At 37.4% G+C, this 21084-nt stretch overlaps 1 protein-coding gene across 20 annotated transcripts in view; it reads left to right on the plus strand.

The window, feature by feature from the left end:
• GPHN (gephyrin) overlaps positions 1-21084 on the plus strand; it is a 287927-nt gene that overhangs the window by 123608 nt on the left and 143235 nt on the right. The window contains exon 3 of one of the 20 annotated variants that reach the window (XM_051791396.1): positions 19212-19402. The exons of the other annotated variants lie outside the window; for them this stretch is intronic. Coding sequence (XP_051647356.1) covers positions 19361-19402 — 42 coding nt within the window. The 5' untranslated portion in view covers positions 19212-19360. The remainder of the gene's footprint in view (positions 1-19211; positions 19403-21084) is intronic. 20 annotated transcript variants of the gene reach the window in all.

A 21084-nucleotide genomic window follows, 5' to 3' on the forward strand; every position in this document is an offset into this window, starting at 1 on the left:
AGGTACTCATCAGTACTGTGGTGGATAGTCTGTAAGAACAGAACTGTACCTCAAAATATTCAGTCTTCACAAAACTGATTTCATATCTTGATATTGGGTGGCGGGGCAGCATTTAAATATTTCGTGCGTCTTCTACAAAATCAACAGTGCATTACATAAACAAGGAGATGCACTGTCATCCCAGTTTTGCATAGGAGTTTGTCCTGTAACTGGTTTACTTCATCATAGCATTGATGTCCATCTGCTAAGTGTATCAGCATTGGCTGAGGATCTCACACAAAGTTTCCCCAAGGTTTATAATGGGTAACACTAGAATTTGGTAATAATACTGAGATTATTGCTCTATTTATCTGTTTGGATCCAACACAAACAAAAAATAGTTTTCCCTCTCAGAGTTTTTTGAAGAGACTCAAGCTGTTTAAAGTATATACATCCCAGTGTTTTCCTCATTCTCAGATTATAATTACTAACGGCACAAGAGGCCTTAATTATTAGCCTGACATGAAAGGGTATTATCAATTGAATGTCTAGCGAGTATTAACAAGTAGCATCTCCATAGACTCTAAAGCTTACAGATGCAAGTTGAAAAAATTTAAAGGCAATTTGTTATGGTCATGTGTTATTCCATGATTAGATTGCTAGTGATGCTGGACTGTGAGTTCGTTAAAACTGAGAGCTTGTCTTTTAACTCTCTTAATATGCACTCAGAATCTGACTGTCCAGTACACAGTTTCATTGTGCTCTGCATCCAGGAAAAGAAAGTTTCTAGAAGCTTTTGCAAATGCCCTAACTAGTAACAAAAAATTGACACAGATCTAAATTTAGTGTATGAAATCCCTGATAAACTTGCAGATTTGGATCTCCTACTTCTTGGGTTTTCATGATTGAGAGTTTCTTATGGCCATGAATCCAACAAGGACAATTAAGAAGTGAAATGTGTTAAGTTAAAACAACTTTATCTCATCATATTTCCCTGCAATTAAAGTTCACCTAATGTACACACAGATTTCTTCCTGAGTTAATTTCCAAATCCTGTATTAGCAGAGTCAATCACTGACTAGTATTCTTTTCCAAGCTACATATGACAAAAAAGTGTAAATTACATCGTTTAAATGACAGAAAGAACTCTGAGGTTTTTACTTGCTGTATAAACCCATAAATGATGTTACAGATTTTGTTGTTTCCATGCTGGAGAGAATTAAAGGCTTGTGTGTGAGATAATCTGACAAATTGTCAAAAACTTTATGTAAAACAAAACTTTCCTTTAATGTCTCTCCATGTGTATGCATTCATGCTACAAGCTAGAGATTTTCACCCCTTGTTGTAGTATTGTTAATGTACTCTTAGCCATGTATTTGTGCTCCATTCTTTTAAGTTCTTGTCTATAGCCTTATATTTATATTATATTTATATTTATTATATTGTATCATATTGCTTCTAGTTGACTGTGATTTCATTGTCTGTTGTGCTATGTCAGTTTTTCTTCTAGTCCTTTGTTGATCTAAGTTAGTTTTGTTTCTTCTAAGTCTGATTTTGCCCCTTTTTCTGGAAAGTGCAGTCTGTATTACACTGGGTTCTGGGTCTAGGCTTTGGTGCCAAGCCTGGCTGTGCAAGCATGAACCGCTGTGCAGGCACACTCTCACACCAGTGCAATATGAGTGTTTCATAAGACTGTCTTTTCTATTGTGGGATTTTTTTTCCACCTATGAAACCATTAGTAGTTGTGAATATCAGTTTTGACTTTTGGATTGTTTCCGCTCTGATAGGTTTGAGACTGTTTTTGCTTGAAGGACATGACTCTTCTCAATACTATAGCTATTGCTATCTCAAGTTTTTGTATAGAAAATCCTTAGGAAGTACTCACTGAAGGGGCTTTTCATCTATTTCTCTCATCTTCCAGGGATGATGCAATTACAGACCCTCAACCAAAAAAAATCTTTACAAAAGAATGTAAAATGAGAGATAGCTGAAGTGTCTATCACTGTTCCCTGATTATTGGACAACAGGATTCAGCTCTGCCCTTGTGGATGTTTCCGGGCATTTGATGGGATTTCTTTTAGATCCAGGCAGTTGCTGACGTTACCAGTATTACAGATTAACTCTGTTCTTCTCTGCCTTACTGCTTCTTTACTGTTTTGAGAGATGTGGGTGATGTAAACCAAGTAACTGAGAGGGGAAGCTGGGTATCTGCTCTTTTTGACATCTGGCACTGAAGAGGCCAATTGACTTTTCTTTCTTTAGAAGAGATATGTGGGGGTGGCCCAAATTTCTTTACATCTGTTAGTGATTTAACTCTGATCTTTATTAGGACTGCTGAATGTATCAAGAGCATTCCTCTGCTTTTCTGGCAAGGGCATTAAATGCCTAGACTCTCTAGATAAAAAAGTATACTCACTAACTTTCCCTATGAAAATAGGAATTGTCACTTCTTGTTTTCTTGCTGTCTTCCATCTTACATTTCATGGGCTTTGTGGCCTCACGGACTTAGTGGCTCTAGAAATAGCAGATGAGACCACCTCACCAAGCTACCTTACTCTTACAAGCTGTCTTGAGTATGAACAATGCTGAAACATTGTTATTAATTCCTGTTCTAATGTGAGAAGAATTTAAACAAATGTATTTTATGTTTTATTGTGTAATTTAGTCTTATGAACATACAGAAATTTAGCTTGTGCAGATCATGGAATGTTGCAGCATGGAGAAGGGAAGGGCAGGAAGATAGTCCATCCATTTAAGTTGAAATGCCTTGCTAATGACACAGTATTGTTTCAGTAATGCTATTATTTACTTTCTAAAGCAAACAGAATAGTTCTTTAGTTCTCCCCCAAAGAGAGAAGAAAAATAGCTGAAAGCTAATTTACAAGACAGACCAGTATATTGCTCATCCTTCAGGCATTTCTGATTACCTTGCATTTAAGAGGAGATAATAATGTCTATCAGATTTTTCATTACCACAGTCCTGTTTGTCTAGTCAGTCTTTCTTCATTAAATACATTAGAAACAGGATTTAAAATTTCTTCTTGTTTTCCAGGATAGAAAACATCTCTGCCTGTGATCATAGTAACCAATTTGTCTAACTTCCTCCTGGCTTTCTTTCATTTTCCATTTTTTGCAAACTACGTATCTCTGTACCAGCTGTCACCTGAAACCCGCTTAGTTCTTGGGGCATCTTCTGACCAGCTCTAACACAGACTTTTTTACTTTTCATCTGACCCCATATACTGGGAAATGTTTTCAATGCCTTTTGTTCTCACTGGTAAAGTCACTTCTTAAATGCAGTGTCACTTTGAATGAGAGGAGGAAACAAAACTCAGCTTCATTAAGCAGTAAATAGCTTTTGGCAAGTATATAAGTAAGTCAAGTTTGTATAAAAGCCCTAATAATTTTCCATGTGACCTGTTACATTAAGTTTTGGTTGGTTATATTTAACCTATAAGAATGTTTTCTGATGATTCTTTTTTGAGATCTATGAAGGAAATTTAATGTCCTATCATAAGTGATAATATCATAATTGGTTAACGGCTTGACTGAGTTTGAGATCTACAGTATGATCTTTCCTTGTGGTAAATAGATTTCTGAAAGTGTTTTGTTTTATGATTGTCACAATAGGTGAATGCTGGTCCTATATATATAGGAAAAAAGGAGATCAGGTTTTCTTGGTTTTGTTTATCTTTCTAAAAACCCTTCAGGTTCTATGTGCTGGTCCTTTGTATATAGAGAAAAAAGAGATCAGTCGTGTTGTTGTTTGGGTTTTGGGGGTTTTTTTTGTTTGTCTGTAGTGTTTTCTTAAATAACATTCAGGTTTTATAGCTATTCACAGGTAGTGTCTTAGTGAATTATGAAAATTATTATTTGTATAGAAATGAAGTATTAATGCAAATAAGGACATCAAAATGCTAATTGGTTGACAAACCATCTGATGAAATTCAGGGAAGGTTAATGTTAAGTAATGTGTGTAGGAGACATAGAAAAATCCCCAATTTGCATATAAAATAGAAGTCTCTAATTAGACTACTGTGATCCAAGAATGATCCTGAGAAGTGTGGTAAGGTGGTTACTATTAGCTGTGTGCAGGAGCAACTGAAAGGGTGGGGGGTGGGAGTGGGGGGGAAAGACTGAGGGATTATTAGAAAAGGAACCAAGACCGGAACGGTAAACCTTTTCTGTTCTGTATGAGCCTCTGATGCCAGACCATATACAGTGGCATGTGAAGGGCTGATCCCCTAATTACAAAAATGACACAGTAGGACTGAAAAACATTTAGAGTCAGATTATAAAAATTATCTAATTTATAGAAGCACTTCTGTATGAGGAACAGATAAAGAGATTGAGACAGAAAAGTCCAGAAGTGGCACATTTGGTTGCATTTTAGCAACATTCTTACTTATTTCTACTGCACTTTTAAAATTAACTCTCATGCCTAATTTATGCAAATTGTAAGACTGCCTGAAAGCAGGCCTCAAAGTTTTGATTATATGTCTTCCATTGGTTGATAATGTACTGATTGTAAGAAAAAAAAACCCACACAGAGCACAGCAATCATGTCTCTATCAGAAACCAGCTTAATACAGTGTATTTTTCTGAAAAAGATTTGTAGCTGGTAGACTGCAGATAATTCCACTAGAGTACTGTAGTTTATTTTACTTTCATAGTATGTTTTCTAGATATTTTTTAATGTTGTGTTTTAATGTCTTGATTGGAAACCACAGTAGTAAGACACTAAAAATTACACAAGCCTTCCTGTGATATGCAAGCTTGCAAACTGTATTAATAGAGTGATGCTTAGTACTTCACTGTGTGATTACACCTAATTAAACTTCTCTGATGATTAATTGTTTTTCGTGGTGCCCTAATCCTATTAGTGACTGTCATACGTAAGGTCCACTGTCTAAAACAGAATATGAAAGATATGTTTTTAACAGAAAACCAACCAAAAACCTCCTTCAAGGAGACATAAAGGAATGATGTAAAATAGTATTGACATATTGAACCATGTGGCTAGAGGCATTTTATTTGCTCAGATGCTTTCTCTTATCAGATGCACAAGATTGGTCTAGATGAGATTTCGTGCTGATGGGCTGTATCTGAGCACAGATGTGAAATGGAAAGTTATAAGTGGATTCTATGTTTTATTGAATATGTTGGTTAAGTGGCTCTTTTCATCTCTGACAGTGCACAGAGCTGGAATGTTGTCTTAAGTGATGTCTTAAAGGCTTCCACAAATGGTGTCTTCTAGCTAAATAAAATCAGAGCAAGGTGTGTAGAGACAAATTTTAAAAATACCTGCCTTAGTCTTAGCCACTACATCCCTGGTGCCAAGAACTGAACTATCTTGAATCATGTCTGTGTAACCAAGTTATGCAAAGCAATAAAATGCATCTATCTATAAAGTAAAGCATGTGGTGCTGGAGATACAGCATCCACGTAGTATGTACTTCGGTATGTTTTATTTCAAACTGCTTCTAGCATTATTCTGTGTGCCTCTTAACAGCTGGAGTGGATTACATGTTCTGCATGTCCATTTTCCAAATAAGTTTTAATTGAAAGGATTCCAGTTCATATACTCAAAGGCTACTTTGCAATATGAGCCAAAGTCTAGTAAGCAGAGGGCTATATAAAAGTGCAGTGCTGTTTTGAACTAACAGGCTATGGTAGATGTGTCCCAAGCCTCCAGCACATGTATTCTCATAATACAATATATCAAGGTTACAAATGTAAAATTAATAATATAGTACCATCGTTACCAGTGAAACACTGTTGTCTGAGCTAAGTAATTAAAAAGTGCCCATCCCTCCTGGCAGACTACTAAAAGGAAAAAAAAAGGTCATCTAGACCAGTGGTCTCCAAACTTTTTAATCATGTACTACATCAGTAAGGAATTTTTGAGTACACACCCTCCAATATAAGTATATTCTAATATTTTCTCCCTGCACCACAGTGGATCATAGAATCGTTTAGGTTGAAAAAGACCTCAGAGATCATCCAGTCCAACTGTCAACCGAGCACTGCCAAGTCCACCATCAAATCACTTCCCTAAGTGCCACATGTAAACATCTTTTAAATACCTCCACCGATGGTGATTCTACCACTTTCCTGGGCAGCCTGTTCCACTCCTTGGTAACCCTGTTGGTGAAGAAATTTTTCCTAATATCCAAGATAAACCTCCCCTGGCTCAATCTGATGCCTTTTTCTCTTGTCCTGTCACTTGTTACCTGAGAGAAGAGGCCGACCCCCACCTCATTACAACCTCCTTTCAGGTAGTTGTAGTGACCGATAAGGTCACCCCTGAGCCTCCTTTTCTCCAGGCTAAACAACCCCAGCTCCCTCAGCCTCTCCTCACAGGACTTGTGCTCAAGACCCTTCACCAGCTCCGTTGCCCTTCTCTAGATCCGCTCCAGCACCTCAATATCCTTCCTGAACTGAGGGGGCCATAACTGGACACAGGATTCAAGGAGTGGCCTTACCAGTGCTGAGTAAAGGGGGACAATCACTGCCCTGGTCCTGCTGGCCACACTATTGCTGATGCAGGCCATGATGCCATTCGTCTTCTTGGCCACCTGGGCACACTGCTGGCTCATGTTCAACCAACTGTTGACCAGCACCCCCAGGTCCTTTTCTACTGGGCAGCTTTCCAGCCACTCTGTCCCCAGCCTGTAGCACTGCCTGGGGTTGTTGTCACCCAAGTGCAGGACCTGGCACTTCACTTCATTGAACCTCACACCTCGGCCCATCAATCCAGCCTGTCCAGATCCCTTTACCCAGTGAAGAGTGCACCGTCCAAGCCATGAGCAGCCAGTTTCTCTAGGACAATGCTGTGGGAAAGTGTCAAAGGGTTTGCTGAAGTTCAGGTAGATGACATCCTCAGTGTTTTCCTCATCCACTGAGTGGGTCATCTTGTCATAGAAGGAAATCAGATTAGTTATCATCCTGCATGCAGCCCACTTTGGGGACCAGTAGTTTAGACTACTGAAATGATTTACTGGTTCAGAGAGCATCACAACAGTAAATAAGGAAAACACACTCTGATTAGCTGTTTTCTGGATTGTTCAGTACTAATCACTCTGTAGATAATAGAATTCTTAAGAGGCATTTTAATTTGTCCCATATTTTTGGTTTACATAACTTTGGTTTTAAGTGAAGTTATTTTCTTCTGTGCCTGTGTAGTGGGTTGATCCTGTCTGAACGCCAGGCACCCACCAAAGCTACTCTGTCATTTCCCTCTGCAACTGGACAGGGGAGAGAAAATATAATGTAGGGTTCATGGGATAGTTCACTCACCAAATATCATCACAAAACAGACTCAAATTGGAGATATTAGTAGAATTTATTACTAACAAAATCAGAGGAGGAGCAATGAGAAGTTAAAACAGATCTTAAAAACACCTTCCTCCACCCCTCCCTCCTTTCCAGCTCTATGTCTTCCCCCTTTGGCAGCACAGGGAAATGGGGTTTAGGGTCAGTTCAACACATGTAGTTCCTGCTGCTGCTTCAGGGGAATAGTCCTCCTGCTACCAAAACCTGGCCATACAAACCCAATACAGCCTGTCATAGTTTACTGAAAATCACGGCATTCAAAATTTCATGTGAGGTATTTATAAAATTGCAAAAAAATCCACAGAAATGTTACTTGAACACATTTAGGATCTTCATGGAAATACCCTAAACCATAGGTTATTAAAAGGATCCAGGAAAAAAAGGTAGGAAGAGGTCTACTCCACATTTAAAATACTGTATCACAACAGTTTTAAGTAAGGAGGTCCAGTTCTTGACAGGCTGAAAGGAATTCTTCCTCTAAAGTCTGCTTCCGTGACATAATAAAGAAGCTTTCCAAAGAGCTTCCTCTGTTTTTTTGTTGTTTCGTTTGTTTGGGGTTTTTTTTCTAAGACATAAAGTCTTATTGTGTTAATTAACATTGATAACCACTGTATTTTATCTGCTGTTTAGTTTATGTGATCCATAGTTTGTGGAACTATTTCTCTTCATGGCTTTTACATAAAGGAAATAAGAAGTGATGCCACCAGGTAAGAGAAAGACAGATGTGAGAGCAGGGTGCATCTTGGGTGGAAGCATCAGATTCCTAAGGAAATGGGGTTGATATGCACAAATTATCTCAGAGAGCTATGATTGTAACAAAAGCCAATTATTTTTGCTGTGGTGTGTGGAGACTGGACAACAGTGATGTATATCTTTGGATGCAAGATTTTGTATTTTGCCAAACAGAATGTTTTGATAATACAATACATATAATGTAATTTGTTGTGGCTGAAGTCACAATGTTTGCTCTCCTGGATTATCTTTGAGCTCCTTATGGAAGTATTTCTTAGCATGCAGCTACCTAGGCAAGAAAAACAATTCTTTTCAAATTAAACAGATATGTAAGAATAATTTTCAATGTCTCTCCTTTTCATTTCCCCTGTGGTTTTGATATGTTCTTTTTCTGGATTCCTCCATGATAAAATAGCTAGCATTTTGATATTATTTTCTGTAATTCTGTACTTTTCAATTATTGTAGGATTTCAGAAATTCTGTGACTTAATTGTCCTCAGGGAAATGTATAAGGGAGACAATGCCGTCAAATCATCAGAGTTCAGTAGGGGTGCAGTGGTTGCAGAGTTTTACTTTTTAAAATACATTCTTATAAAACATATACACAAAGATTTCCAGGACTGTTCTGTCAGAAACATTTGTGTTCAATTTCAGCTGCATCATCATTATGACAAGATTAGGTGGAATGCTAAGATTGCAAAGGTAACACATATATTCACTTTCACCATTTCTGCATAGAATGACATTTCTATTTTCTCTTATTATTTATAACCTGCTTTGTTATTGTTGTTATGCTCTATCAAAATACCCATGATTTTAAAATTACAAATACTATAATATTTTAACTGTGTTGCCTTAGTAGCATGATGACATAAACTTCTGTGTTAGGCTCATCCCCTATGGAAATTTTTACTGCTCAGTCCTGTCATTTTAAAGGGTTCTTCTGCATTCTCACCATTTTTGGTAGTTGAACATAATTTAAAATGAGTGAGAATTACCTAAGATTTATCATTCTGGAATATGAAAGTAAGTTTCTGAGGATATCTTATGAAGATAAGAGCTTAACATCGAGATGTTTTAAAATTCTTGTTCTTCTTTGATAAAGCAGAAAATAACCCTTCTTTATGTATTTGGAGCAAGGAATGTGTTCTATATTTTTAAAAGTATTTCTAGGGAGTAAATGCTATATAAAACAGGCAGTGTGTAAAAATAAAGCTGACTGTCATTTGGGACACTGAAGCTAACACTTGAGTTTTACAGAGTATCTTGAGGCTCTAAATGACAGCACACAATTATCCTCAGGCTGTTTTAAAGGAAAGATGACTAAAATCAGGGAACTGTAAAGAACTGCTTTACATACAAAAGCTTCAAATGCCTCTAAGTATTGTTCCAAACCGTGAATGCTTCTGTTGGTGAGAAATCGAAAGGGATGGTTGTGTTTCAAAAATAAAAAAATGAGTATTTGCGTGTTATGCTCTAAGCATAATTAAAGCTTTTACATACATGATACCCTTAGCTGACTTCTGAGAGACCCAGCAAAAGAAATAAGAAATCAAAGCTCACAGATAATGGAAAATTATGAGTTTTCTTAGGATGAAGTCTTTTCTGCAGACCTAACCATGGAAAGTGCTTGCAACAAGCATTCTGGCCTTTCAGCCAATACTTGATATACAGGCATCAAGCTTTATTCATGACACAGTTCCCTACATTTGCCCTTTTGTTTTAATTAAAACAACTGAGCTAAACCTCATGTATTTTGGCACCCGGGCACTTTTACAATGTGTTTTTATATTTAAATGTTTTATATGAAACAACGTACAGATTTTAATGCAATATTTGTGTGTGCACTTTCAGAATATTCTGAATTTCTGTGTTTTTTTGTACAATTTTAATATCTTAAACTGTTTAAAAAACAATCCTATATTTTGACAAATAGTATTTTTGCAGAGTCATAGTATTGCAACAGCAAAAACTGAGCTAATTATGTGTAGTTCACCTAACACCATGGCAATCTCATAATATACAGACTGGAAAAAAAAGGGAGATCCTCTCTGATGGACTAAACATCAAGTTTCAGACTAGCTTTTATCGAAAAGATTTTTGAATTCAGTCTGTTAGACCTCTACCAATGAAAACAATACTGGACATATTTGAGCACTTATATTGCCTTCTGAGGGTAGCTAAATAATAGGGAAAGAAAACCCGAGGAAATATTCTAACTGTCCTTTTGAATATTGAATGCATTTTGAATAGATATGAAACCTGAAATTAACATGTGATCAGCTATCTTCAAATCTGATCCCCTTTTGTTGTCTTAAATTAAGAATCTGTTCTGGCGTAGAATCATTTAGTTTGGAAAAGACCTGTATGATCATCGTGTCCCAGTGTAAACCTAACACCACTGCCAAATCCACCACTAAACCATGTCCCCAAGTGCCACATCTACATGTCTTTTAAATACCACCAGGGACAGTGACTCTGCCACTTCCCTGGGCAGCCTGTTCCACTGCTTGATAACCCTTTTGGTGAAGAAATTTTTCCTAATATCTGATCTAAACCCCCCAGCACAACTTGAGACCATTTCCTCCTGTCCTATTTATTTATTATTTATTCCTTGTTACTTGCAAAAATCGACCAAACCCCACCTCACTGCAGCCTCCTTTCAGGTAGTTGTAGAGAACGATAAGGTTCCCCCTTAGCATCCTTTTTTTTGAGGCTATACAAGTCCAGTTCCCTCAGCTGCTCCTCATAAGACTTGTGCTCCAGACCCTTCACCAGCTTTGTTGCCTGTTTCACATCATCAGCAGTCACAACCTAGTTCTTCAAAATTAACACATTAGGCACAAGTTTTTCTCTGACTGCACATCGAACATTACACTTAAATTACTTCAACTTGTAGGTTTCAAACTCAGGAATAAGATTCAATGCATCAAGCCCACCAACAAAAACAAGTTTACTTTATAAAGATGGTGGATAATAGCTTACCAATGTCAGTAAAAAATAAATATAACAAAATCAATTTAAATTTGAAATGGTGGTATAAGCAGTTAATTTAAAATGGTTCTCTAGATCACAACTATTTCTCTCTTAGAAAACTCTCCGTGAAAACCATATTTATCTCTCTTCCCCATCATAGATTATCTGCCGGGAACTGAAGGTAACATCCAAAGTACAGAGTTGCAAAAGAATGAAACATTTTCCTATCAAACCTCAGTCAAACACTGAAATCTATCCAAAGAACAGAGATTACTGACGAAATTTTTTCTACAAGTAGGTCAGTGAGAAATTTAATATCTCCCTACAAAAGCATCATTATAATAGAAGGAGCCTAAAAGCGTGAAGCATGTTTTTTTTGTTAGCCTGCAATTATTTCCTGAGCAAAATAGTATTCTTTTGTCATTACTGTAAATTAGGATGGCCAGATGTTAACTTGCTAATTAACACATTCAATTGAGTATATTTAATTGAGTGGTAGTCTATTTTCCTGTGCCTTAGTTTTATCATGGTTATTATTAGTTTTACATAAAATACATGAAATTCAAATTTCCCAATTTCAAGAATATGGAAGAAAAGGAGCTGTCTGACAAAAAAAAATGTTTTATTGCTGTTGTTTTTTAGAGTAGAAAGCTATATGCTTCTCATTCAAATGAAATATATTTAGTGTATCCAATGTCTTATAATGTTTTCTTGGTGATATTTTTAAATTTGTGTGACAGACAAAAAATGCTTAGTTTCCTACTAAAAATATTTCTACTTTTGGAGTTAAATAGAAGTGGAACAGCAGCTAAAGACCTAAGGGACTTCTAAATGATCTGTGACATTTAAGCAGGAATAGCTATAGTGGCTTGGAAATTGGCTTAATTTTTTAGATTTGATCGCTATGGATGGTTACAGCTGCAAAACCAAAATACTGTGCTTAGATTCATGGGTACAAATGTAAAGCCTCTTGGAAGATTGCTGCTGTAGAGTTATTGGATTCCTGGTAGACCTGATATTTAACCACAAATTTATAACTGTTAGCAGAAGAAAAAAATCTTTGATTGTTTTTTAATGTCTTCAAATATCATAGGTTTTACTGGGCCCAGAGAGAAAACTTAGAGGACAGAAAAGACTTGGGTAGTAATTTCAAGGAAAGAGCAAGGGCTTCTCCTTCTGTAGTCAGAAGGGATGAGTGTTGAAATGAAAAGGAAATTCTCTGTGACTCTGTGTGTGTGTGTGTGTCTGTGTTTTATACTGGGGCAGGAAAGTGAGAGAGGGACGTGCCAGATGTGTTCTGGATCTCAGTGAGAAAGGCCTGACAACAAATAGCTGAATAAAATACCTGCTTTCGTAAAGCAGAATAAGAGGAGGAATATAGATAGCAGATAAATCTTACTCCCTTCAGATACTGGGAACTGTGTGTTTATGCAGCATCAAAACAATCTGTGGCTAGATTTCTCTACTCCTGAGAAATTCTTGCTACACTTCTAGATAAAGGAAAACCATGCTGGTGGTGTAATCACCAGTACTGAGTGGGAGCGCCCACAGGCTGCTCCATTGCAATGAGGTGGATGAGTCTGTCCTTTGGCCAAAGGGGTTTGTGCAGCATGACACATCCTTGAAAACCACACTGGGCATAGTGCTCAGGGCAACCTTCTGTGGGAACTTCTGGGGAACCGTTATGTGGAATGCTAACTCCTTGATGTACAATGGTCTCCTGGTCAGGAGCACTACAATATTAGAAGTGTTATAAACAGAACATTGTATGGTCCCTAATTTCGAGAGGGTGTTGCCCAGTTGTTGCTCACAGATAAAATGTATTACATATCTTCCTCATCCACTAATGCCACCTACTCTCTCTTACTGAAAATACTATCTGAATGACTGTGCTGCCTGTGTAGGCTCTTCATCACTCTCCAGCACTAAAGTGGCAATTGTCTCTACATGGGAAGGCAGTAGTCCAGAGATAACATATACTGCGTGCATCATAATCCTCAAAGTAGAATGTGTGGGAGATGAGACAACTCTTTGAAAGGGGCAATATGGTATTTTTAATTATTGAGATGATGCCTTTATTCTAAGTTGCATTGAGCAGTTGACTGTAATGTGAATTGAACTTGTCCAGAAAGGTAAGCTTTGCAATTAAAAAACCAAAAACTACTTATATAAACTTTTCCATGTAACAGACCATATGTTAGAATAATGGTATATAAAGCAGGAGATACACAGTTGAAAAGACTCATTATTTCTTATGCAACTCTTCTTTGAACTATATAAATAACTCTGGATTCTTGTAAAGGTTACTCCATGTGTCTTCTTAAATTGTATTTAATGTAAGATATTATCATCATCATCATCATGGCTAGGTTTCGCAAACGAAGATTTGGGAAGGACTCTACCCACATTTGCTACAATGTAAGATATATATTATTTAAAATAACAAACAAGTACTTCCTAGTCCAGAGGGCTTTCTGTGGTTTCACAACTCTAGAAATGACTCATGCTTAAGCAAGAAGCATTCTGACCAGTGGCAGAGGGTCTGTTTGGAGGCTTGTCACTAGCGGTGTCTCCCAAGGTTCAATATTGGGCTCAGTATTCTTTAAATTATTCATCGATAACTTGGATGAAGGGGCAGATGCCTCCTCAGCAAGGTCACTGATGACAAAGCTGGGAGGAGTGGCCAATAGCCCAGAGTGCTGTGCAGCCCTTCAGAAGGACCTCAACAGGTTGGTGAGATGGGCAGAGAAGAGCTGTCTGAAATTCAACAAAGACAAGTGCAGGGTCCTGCACCTGGATAAGAATAACCCTGGGCACCAGTACAGGCTGAGGGCCAAGTTGCTGGAAAGCAGCTCTGTGGAGAAGGACCTGGAGGTGCTGGTAGACAACAAGCTGTCCATGAGCCAGCAGTGTGTCCTTGTAGCCAAGAAGGCCAATGGTATCCTGGGGTGCATTAGAAAGAGCATGGCCAGCAGGTCAAGGGAGGTGATCCTGCCCTACTACTCAGCCCTCATGAGGCCTCACCTGGAGTGCTGTGTCCAGTTCTGGGCTCCTCAATACTAAAGAGGCATGGAGCTCCTGGAGTGGGTCCAGAGGAGGGCAACAAAGATGACTGAGGGACTGGAACATCTCTCTTACAAGGAAAGGCTGAGCAAACTGGACCTATTCAGCTTCAAGAAGACATGACTGAGAAGGGACCTCATCAATGTCTGTAAGTATCTGAAGGGAGGATGACAAGAGAATGGAGCCCGGCTCCTCTCGGTGGTGCCAAGCAATAGGACAAGAGGCACTGGGCAGAAACTGATGCACAGGAGGTTCCGTCTGAATATGAGGAAGAACTTCTTTCCTGTGTGTGTACCATGCACTGGAACAGAGAGATTGTGGAATCGCCCTCCCTTGCCCAGGATTGTATCCAGACAGTTCTTGAATATCTCTACAGCAGTCAAGAGACTTGATACAATCACTGCAAACATTTGTGAGGAGAAAGCATTCTATACTTCTCTCATTCTGATACTGCTGATTAGTATTTCTTTAATAATTTAGTAAGTGAAGTTTGGTATATGTCCTTAGAAAAACAAGAAATGACAAGTGATTCTGCTTAGAATTGTCCTTTCTGACTCCTTTTATGTATTTCTTTGAACTTTATGTCCTAGTCAACTGTAGCATTTTGAGACTGGGTTGAGCTTCTTCTGTGAAGCAGTTGAGCTTCTGTTTGCCCATTTTCAGCAACTTTATCAAATTAGGAAGACTTCTTACAAAGTTATCTCCAGTTTACTTGGCTCAGAAAGATATACATATTTTATTTTTATATACCTATAATGTTTAACATAAAAATAGTGATAGCGTATCTTTCTTTTTAACACAAAATAATTTCCAATAATTTAGGACCTTAGAAACAATGGAGATTGGAATACATAGAATTTTGTGGAAGTGCTCAAGGTTGTTTGATATTCTGTATATTATTTTGCCTGAGAGATTTCCAACACCATAAGGGCATGTTTGAACAACCTCAGTACCCTGGCAGATTTTAGTTTCCTTTATACCAGCTGCAGAAACAGTTGGAAGGTGATCTTGAAATCTGTTTAAGATTTTGAATGCTTTTATTGCCACCGGACTCCAAGTAATTTTGTTGTTAGGATGTATGAAGAAAAAATTAGCATCTTTTAAAAACATATCAAAAGAGAAATGACCAGAAAGTTTCAGCTCTTAGGGAAAGAAGTCTTTCCAATGTGAGTTGTTCTGCATCATTTTTCTCCCGAGTAGAATAGTTGGATTGCAGTGGGATCATCTAATGCTAAGACACCTCTGCAAGCTGCAATGGAAGCAGATGATGGCTCATCAAATTCTGTGGTAACAGTTTTTACCCAGTATTATGTAATAGTTATAATCCTTTGGGCATATAAGAGATTTTGCAGGGACTGAATCCTGAAAAGGTCTTCCCTTTGAAGAGAATGGCCTTTTCAGTTCAGTAATGGATTGTTTTGTAACTACCAAATGTTTTTTCACTACATTTTAGTCTTTGTATGCTTATACTCACTTAGGAATAAACAGTAACCTAATCAGCAAGGCAGCCTATTACTAGTTCATTCTGTTATTCTTTTAGTCTGCTCTATCTTTATAAAAAAAAAAACAAACCAATAACGGCTCATAGGGAAAAAGCTTTTTTCTGTAATGATCACAATTATTTATTTTTCATTGCCTTCAGCAGCTGTCAATATATTCTTTGCATTAAGAACCATCAATGAATCTGAACTGATTTTTATCCTTTCCTTATTGCTTTTGAGAATCATTTGCAGAGTCTCCGGGATTACTCCCACTCAACAGATAATGGAGAAGTGCAGACAATGTAATCAGTTCCAGAATACTCTAGTCTTCTTTGTTTCCTTGCATATACCTTTCTCTTCATTGTTTGTATGCCCTATCACAAGAATATATCAGAGCAGGATGTCCACATCTTCCTTATATTTAGAGAACTGAACGACATTGCTTTGTTTTGGATGAAGGGACTTCTTTACTGATGGTTTATCTTCTGGAAGCTAAATCTAACATTGATTATTAGACCTGGAAGGTCATTTACCATCTAAAATTGGTACTATCATAGATCACAATAAGATCATACCTTTAGTTGTTAGACCATATGGCCTGTACATGCACTAGTTGACTTGAAACATCTTACGTTTCATTTACACATTATAATTTTATGTCAGAGAATTAATACAGCTGATAGATAGTAATCTCAAAATCTCTCATCTGGTAGAAGGATCCACTACAAATATGTAGAGGTGTCAGTTAGGCTGGCTTCATTATTGCACAAGAGGAGCATCCTTAGGATATTCTGTGATTCTAGTAAATGTTACTAGGCAGTATCAGAGTGCTGTTCCGTATCCATACACCGATGAGCAGAACAATGATTTTTGAGTGAACAGCACCATCATAGTGCACTGTGTGAGCAAACAAGGAGGTGCTAGATCCATCTATTATGTAATTACTCTGTCTATGGAACTGATGTGCTTGACTTAATATAATTGTTACAATCCATTATCGTCAGGATCTTCAAAATATGCTGCCACATTTTCTTAACAACTACTTCTCTAAATACAAATAGGCAATAGTATTGCCAGTATTATTCACCAAAGACTAATTAATCTATGATAACATCAAGAAATGAAAAGATGTCTAGAGGGAAAGAACATCTGAGTTGGTAGGGCGATACCTTTTCATTTTCATGCATTTCAGATCAATGCTTATCTACCAAAATCCTTATTCTATTGTGGTTAAGAAAAAGCGGTGCCTGAGTCACTACAATCACTCCATTCTGACTTGAACAGTACCAGTACCTGAAATTCAGGAGCTTGTGAGCATCTGTTATAGTCCTTCTGCTCCTTTTTCCTCACGTTGGTCATTCAGACCAATAGACTCATACTGAGACCTCAGTTTTCATACACTGAAGTGTAATAACATATTTGACTATTTAAACAAAATAAACGTATTTTGGGTGCAAAAGAGTCCATGACCTTTACATATGCTACAAAATGGCAATGGTTTCACCTTGGGGGAATCCATTATCTGTGAAGGCCTTGTTTCTCAGTGCTCTAGAATATTAGAGTTATTGGAAACTTGTGAGCCTAGTATACATCCAGCAGTTCTTTCCACACTTCATTCACCAGTTTGGTTGCATGTAAGTTGTATTAATCCTGCACTGATTATCAGGCTTCCATTTAAAGTAGAGGAGTTAAGTTTGGAATATTAATGTGATTCTTCAGAGTGCTATTTGTTTGACATAACAATGTTCTTTGTTGCATACAGAAGGCAGTGACCCCTGATATAAGTGGCTTTGGCTCTCTTTACATTCCTTTGGAAGATAGATATGATACTTTAGACCAAATCTCTACATTTCTTCCAAAAGTTTGGATTTTTGTTTAAACCAGTTTATTCACCTGCTCTTCCACTGGTCATTTGTCCAAAAGTAAAACATTTACTGATCTTTAAGAGTATGTTCTGAAGACAGATGTCTATCGGGGATGACAGTATAATCCTAAACTGGACAGAGAGAGAGAACAACTGAGATTCCATCCAGGCCCATTTTAGTATATTCTTTAGAATTTGATAAACTAGACTTTCCCAAGGAAATTTCTGTGAGGAAACAGTTGACCTTGCTGTTTCATTTAGGGGTATTCTTTAGAGGACTTAAGTCTGTTCTTTGCAATACTACCTGTGCTTCTGCTAAAATATACTCATTGTTTTGGCATCTCATGCAGATGCCTGGCTTAATAGAGCCATGCAGCAATTTTGTTTGGATTAAGCTTGCAAAATGGGTCTTCTTCTTTTATGATGTATTGATTGTAAGTTACTGTGATTGGCACACATACAGAGAAGTATTCAGTAAAGACAAAATTGTGGGGTTTTTTGTTTTGTGATTTTACCACATTCTGGCAGTGGGTGTAGTCATAAGCAGCTATGTCAGATTTCTTTCATAGTCTCCATACACGCTGTGTTTCAGCTCTTCCCTGGCTTTTCTTCAATCTGTGTCAAGTCGAAACATTAATCAATCTCTAGGGTAGTCAGTTTTTGCTACTCTTCGGAGTTATGAGCAGAGCCAGTAGCATGAAAGTATAATCTAGACATGCATACTGTATGAGAAAACAGCATTGTCTGTATGGTATGGTTTTTGCTGCTTTGATCTCAACCCTTTCAGAATATTTGTTCCATGTTGTTCCTTTGATTTCTTTCTGTACTTTGGTGAGGGTACCAGGTTGCTCTCTCTGATTGAGTACACTGATGTTCACATGTGTCACAACTCATATCTTCCTAACAGCTGATGTATTGAATTGTTCATGACTGATAACAGTTTTCCACTGTTCATGCAGTGCAAAACCACTAATTATAGTGGTTCCTTCTCTCCTTTTGAGCTCTAAAATTCTTACTTCCGCTTACTCCTTCTGGTTATGTCTATGAAAGTTTTCTCAGCCAACTACCGAAGTATGTGGGTCCTTATGGTTTTTATTTTACATACTACCTGTATATGGGCAGAGTGTGTGTTCTTCAGTCATCCAGAAGTCCTTCTTGAAGTGATGCCAAAGTTACAGAGTAGCTAGGAAATTAGTCCTTCAGTAATAATTTCCAGATCTTATGTTTCTTTGATTGAATTTTATGCTTTGCTTTCTTCATTTCATAAGGCCTTCATAATTTCTCTTCAAAAATTCAAATCTTCTACTCTGTTTCTTTGCTTGTTGCACTGTTTGAATATCAAAAAGTTTGGCTGTCTTCACACAATGATTGTTCAGATGGCTTTCTGTCTCTGAGTGGACTCGAGGAACTTCACATGGCCAAATCAAATTCTACTAGATCTCTGGGCAAACGTAGTATTTGTATTGTATGGTATTTAGGTATTTGCTGTAAGGCCATTGGAATTCTCTCTTTGCTTTTTCCAGCATTGTGTTAGACTAGTTGTATCCAGGGCTGTTTCAGCCTTCAGTGGACTGATGATGCAGTTGTTTGTGGGAGTCCTCAGGCCTTCTCCTGGATGGGAAAAGGCAAAGTTAACTGATCAGAGCGAGTCGTTGTGGGAATGTACATGCAGACTCAAAGAAGAAAGGTTACTTGTCAGTAACTGGTGTTCTTTGAGAGGTACAGTCTGCATGTACATTAGTCTCCTACCTGCCTTTCCCCTCTTTCTGGATCTCTTTCAGGTTTGATTGTGCATTTAAGAGGAACTGCAGTGGTGGCGGATGCACTCTGCCCTGTGTGTCAATGCCTCAAGCAGGAAGAGGGGAGGAGTGAGAGTGCCCCTCCCGGGACACTCCAGGGCAGGCCACGAGCCCACCCAGTCTTAGAGTATATGTATGGACTAAGTGTCTCAAAGTACTGCAGCTGTTCGTTGGTAGGTAAATTTTCTTTACTGTATTCTCACAGGTAAAGCAGTAGAATTTCTTTTAAAGGCAATTTCGTTCATTGACTCTATAGATGATATGCATGAACAATACACATGGGGGGAAATTTATGCCACGAACTGCATTACACTGAGTAGCTCCCTGTCTTGCTAAGGATTTCAACTCTTGTCTTTCCCCCCTATCCTAACATTTTTAGATATTTGAATATTTTTGCTCTGTTCAATTTGTCATTTCCACTGAGAGCTACACCAAAAATTGAGATCATATAAGTTGTAATATTATTTAAAAAATAAAAGGAAATGTCTTACACAATTGTAGCTAAGTGCAGAAAGTAACATGTAAGATTGTATTTACTGTTAGAAAGTGAAGCTAGAAACTGAACTGGGTTCTGTAAGAATCAATTATATTTTTACTAGAATATTTTTCTTTAAAACTTTGTAGTTGCAGAAAAGCCAGCATTTGAATTTAAACATTTTTTTCCACAGCTGGCTTCCTCATGTGTTTTTTTTCTTTTTAATCACAGAAGCCTTGTAGTAATTTTTTAATTCACTGCACTTCCTGCCAATTAAACAAATAGATGTGGGGTATTACCTGGCTTAAACTGGAGTTGTAGTTGTCCCTGTTTGCAAATACATACATGCAAATTCTGCAAGTGGTTATTTTCAAGTATAGTTTCTAAGAAGTGCAGGTTATATGAGTTGAGGGCTATTACAGAAATATGAGTCTGAGGTGCTTGTACTTAGAGTTCTCTGAGACCTATCACCTTTGCCAGTATGTTGGATGTGCTTTTACCAGTTTCTTAGCGTTGAAGCAGTTAGTGTTGTCTTGGCAGCTCAAAGAAATTTATGGTTGGTATTCTGTCACTTTGCTATTTCTGTAAGATTAAGATGTAGCTTATCTGAGCTTACAGCCAAAGTTTGGTGAAACTTCTGATCTGTGGTGCATGAGATACATGTGCTGTAGATGGTGGTACACATAGATAAAATATTATGAAGAGCTCTAGTTTAAGAAAGTTACTGACTTGTGTAATACCAAGCTGCCTTTTCACATTCTGAGAAGAAAACTCAAAGTAAACAGTTTTTTAAACAACCTTAGATGAACACTAATGTATGCAAATGGGAAGAAAATGTGGAAAAAGCCATCTTGTTCTGCACAATTAATTTGAAGTTTATGGCTATAAAACCAAGCATTTATATCTTGTGAAAAAGTCTTTGAAGTGCTGCTTAAATTTAAAAAAAAAAAAAGGCAGAGAGAAAGGTTTTCTTTATCTATTGTTAGTGAGCAGTATTGGATTAATTTTATTGGGTTTATGCGCTTTTTTTCCCCCTTTTCATTCCAGTTGTTATTTTAGATTGTATTGTTGTAGGAATAATTGAAGGCATATATATTAGATGACAAGATTCTCACTAGGAAAAATAACACTGGCAAGGAGGCATTATGTTTTTCTTAAATTTTTAATTGTTTTCAAATTAATTCTTAAGAAAATTGGAATTTTTATAACTCTGTAATATTTATTTTAGCAAGTGAACATTATATTTTAGAGAGGCCTTTTACACATGACAGAAATGAGAGATGTTGAACTTCAGTGCTTTTGCTAATACATTTTTATTATGTAAAGGCGAGCACATGTGCACATAGGCCCACACATACATATACATCTGCCAATTTCAGA

The sequence above is a fragment of the Manacus candei genome, unplaced genomic scaffold, assembly GCF_025592945.1.
Source record: "Manacus candei isolate 608988 ecotype Guabito, Panama unplaced genomic scaffold, ASM2559294v1 h1tg000033l, whole genome shotgun sequence".
NCBI lineage: Eukaryota > Metazoa > Chordata > Aves > Passeriformes > Pipridae > Manacus > Manacus candei.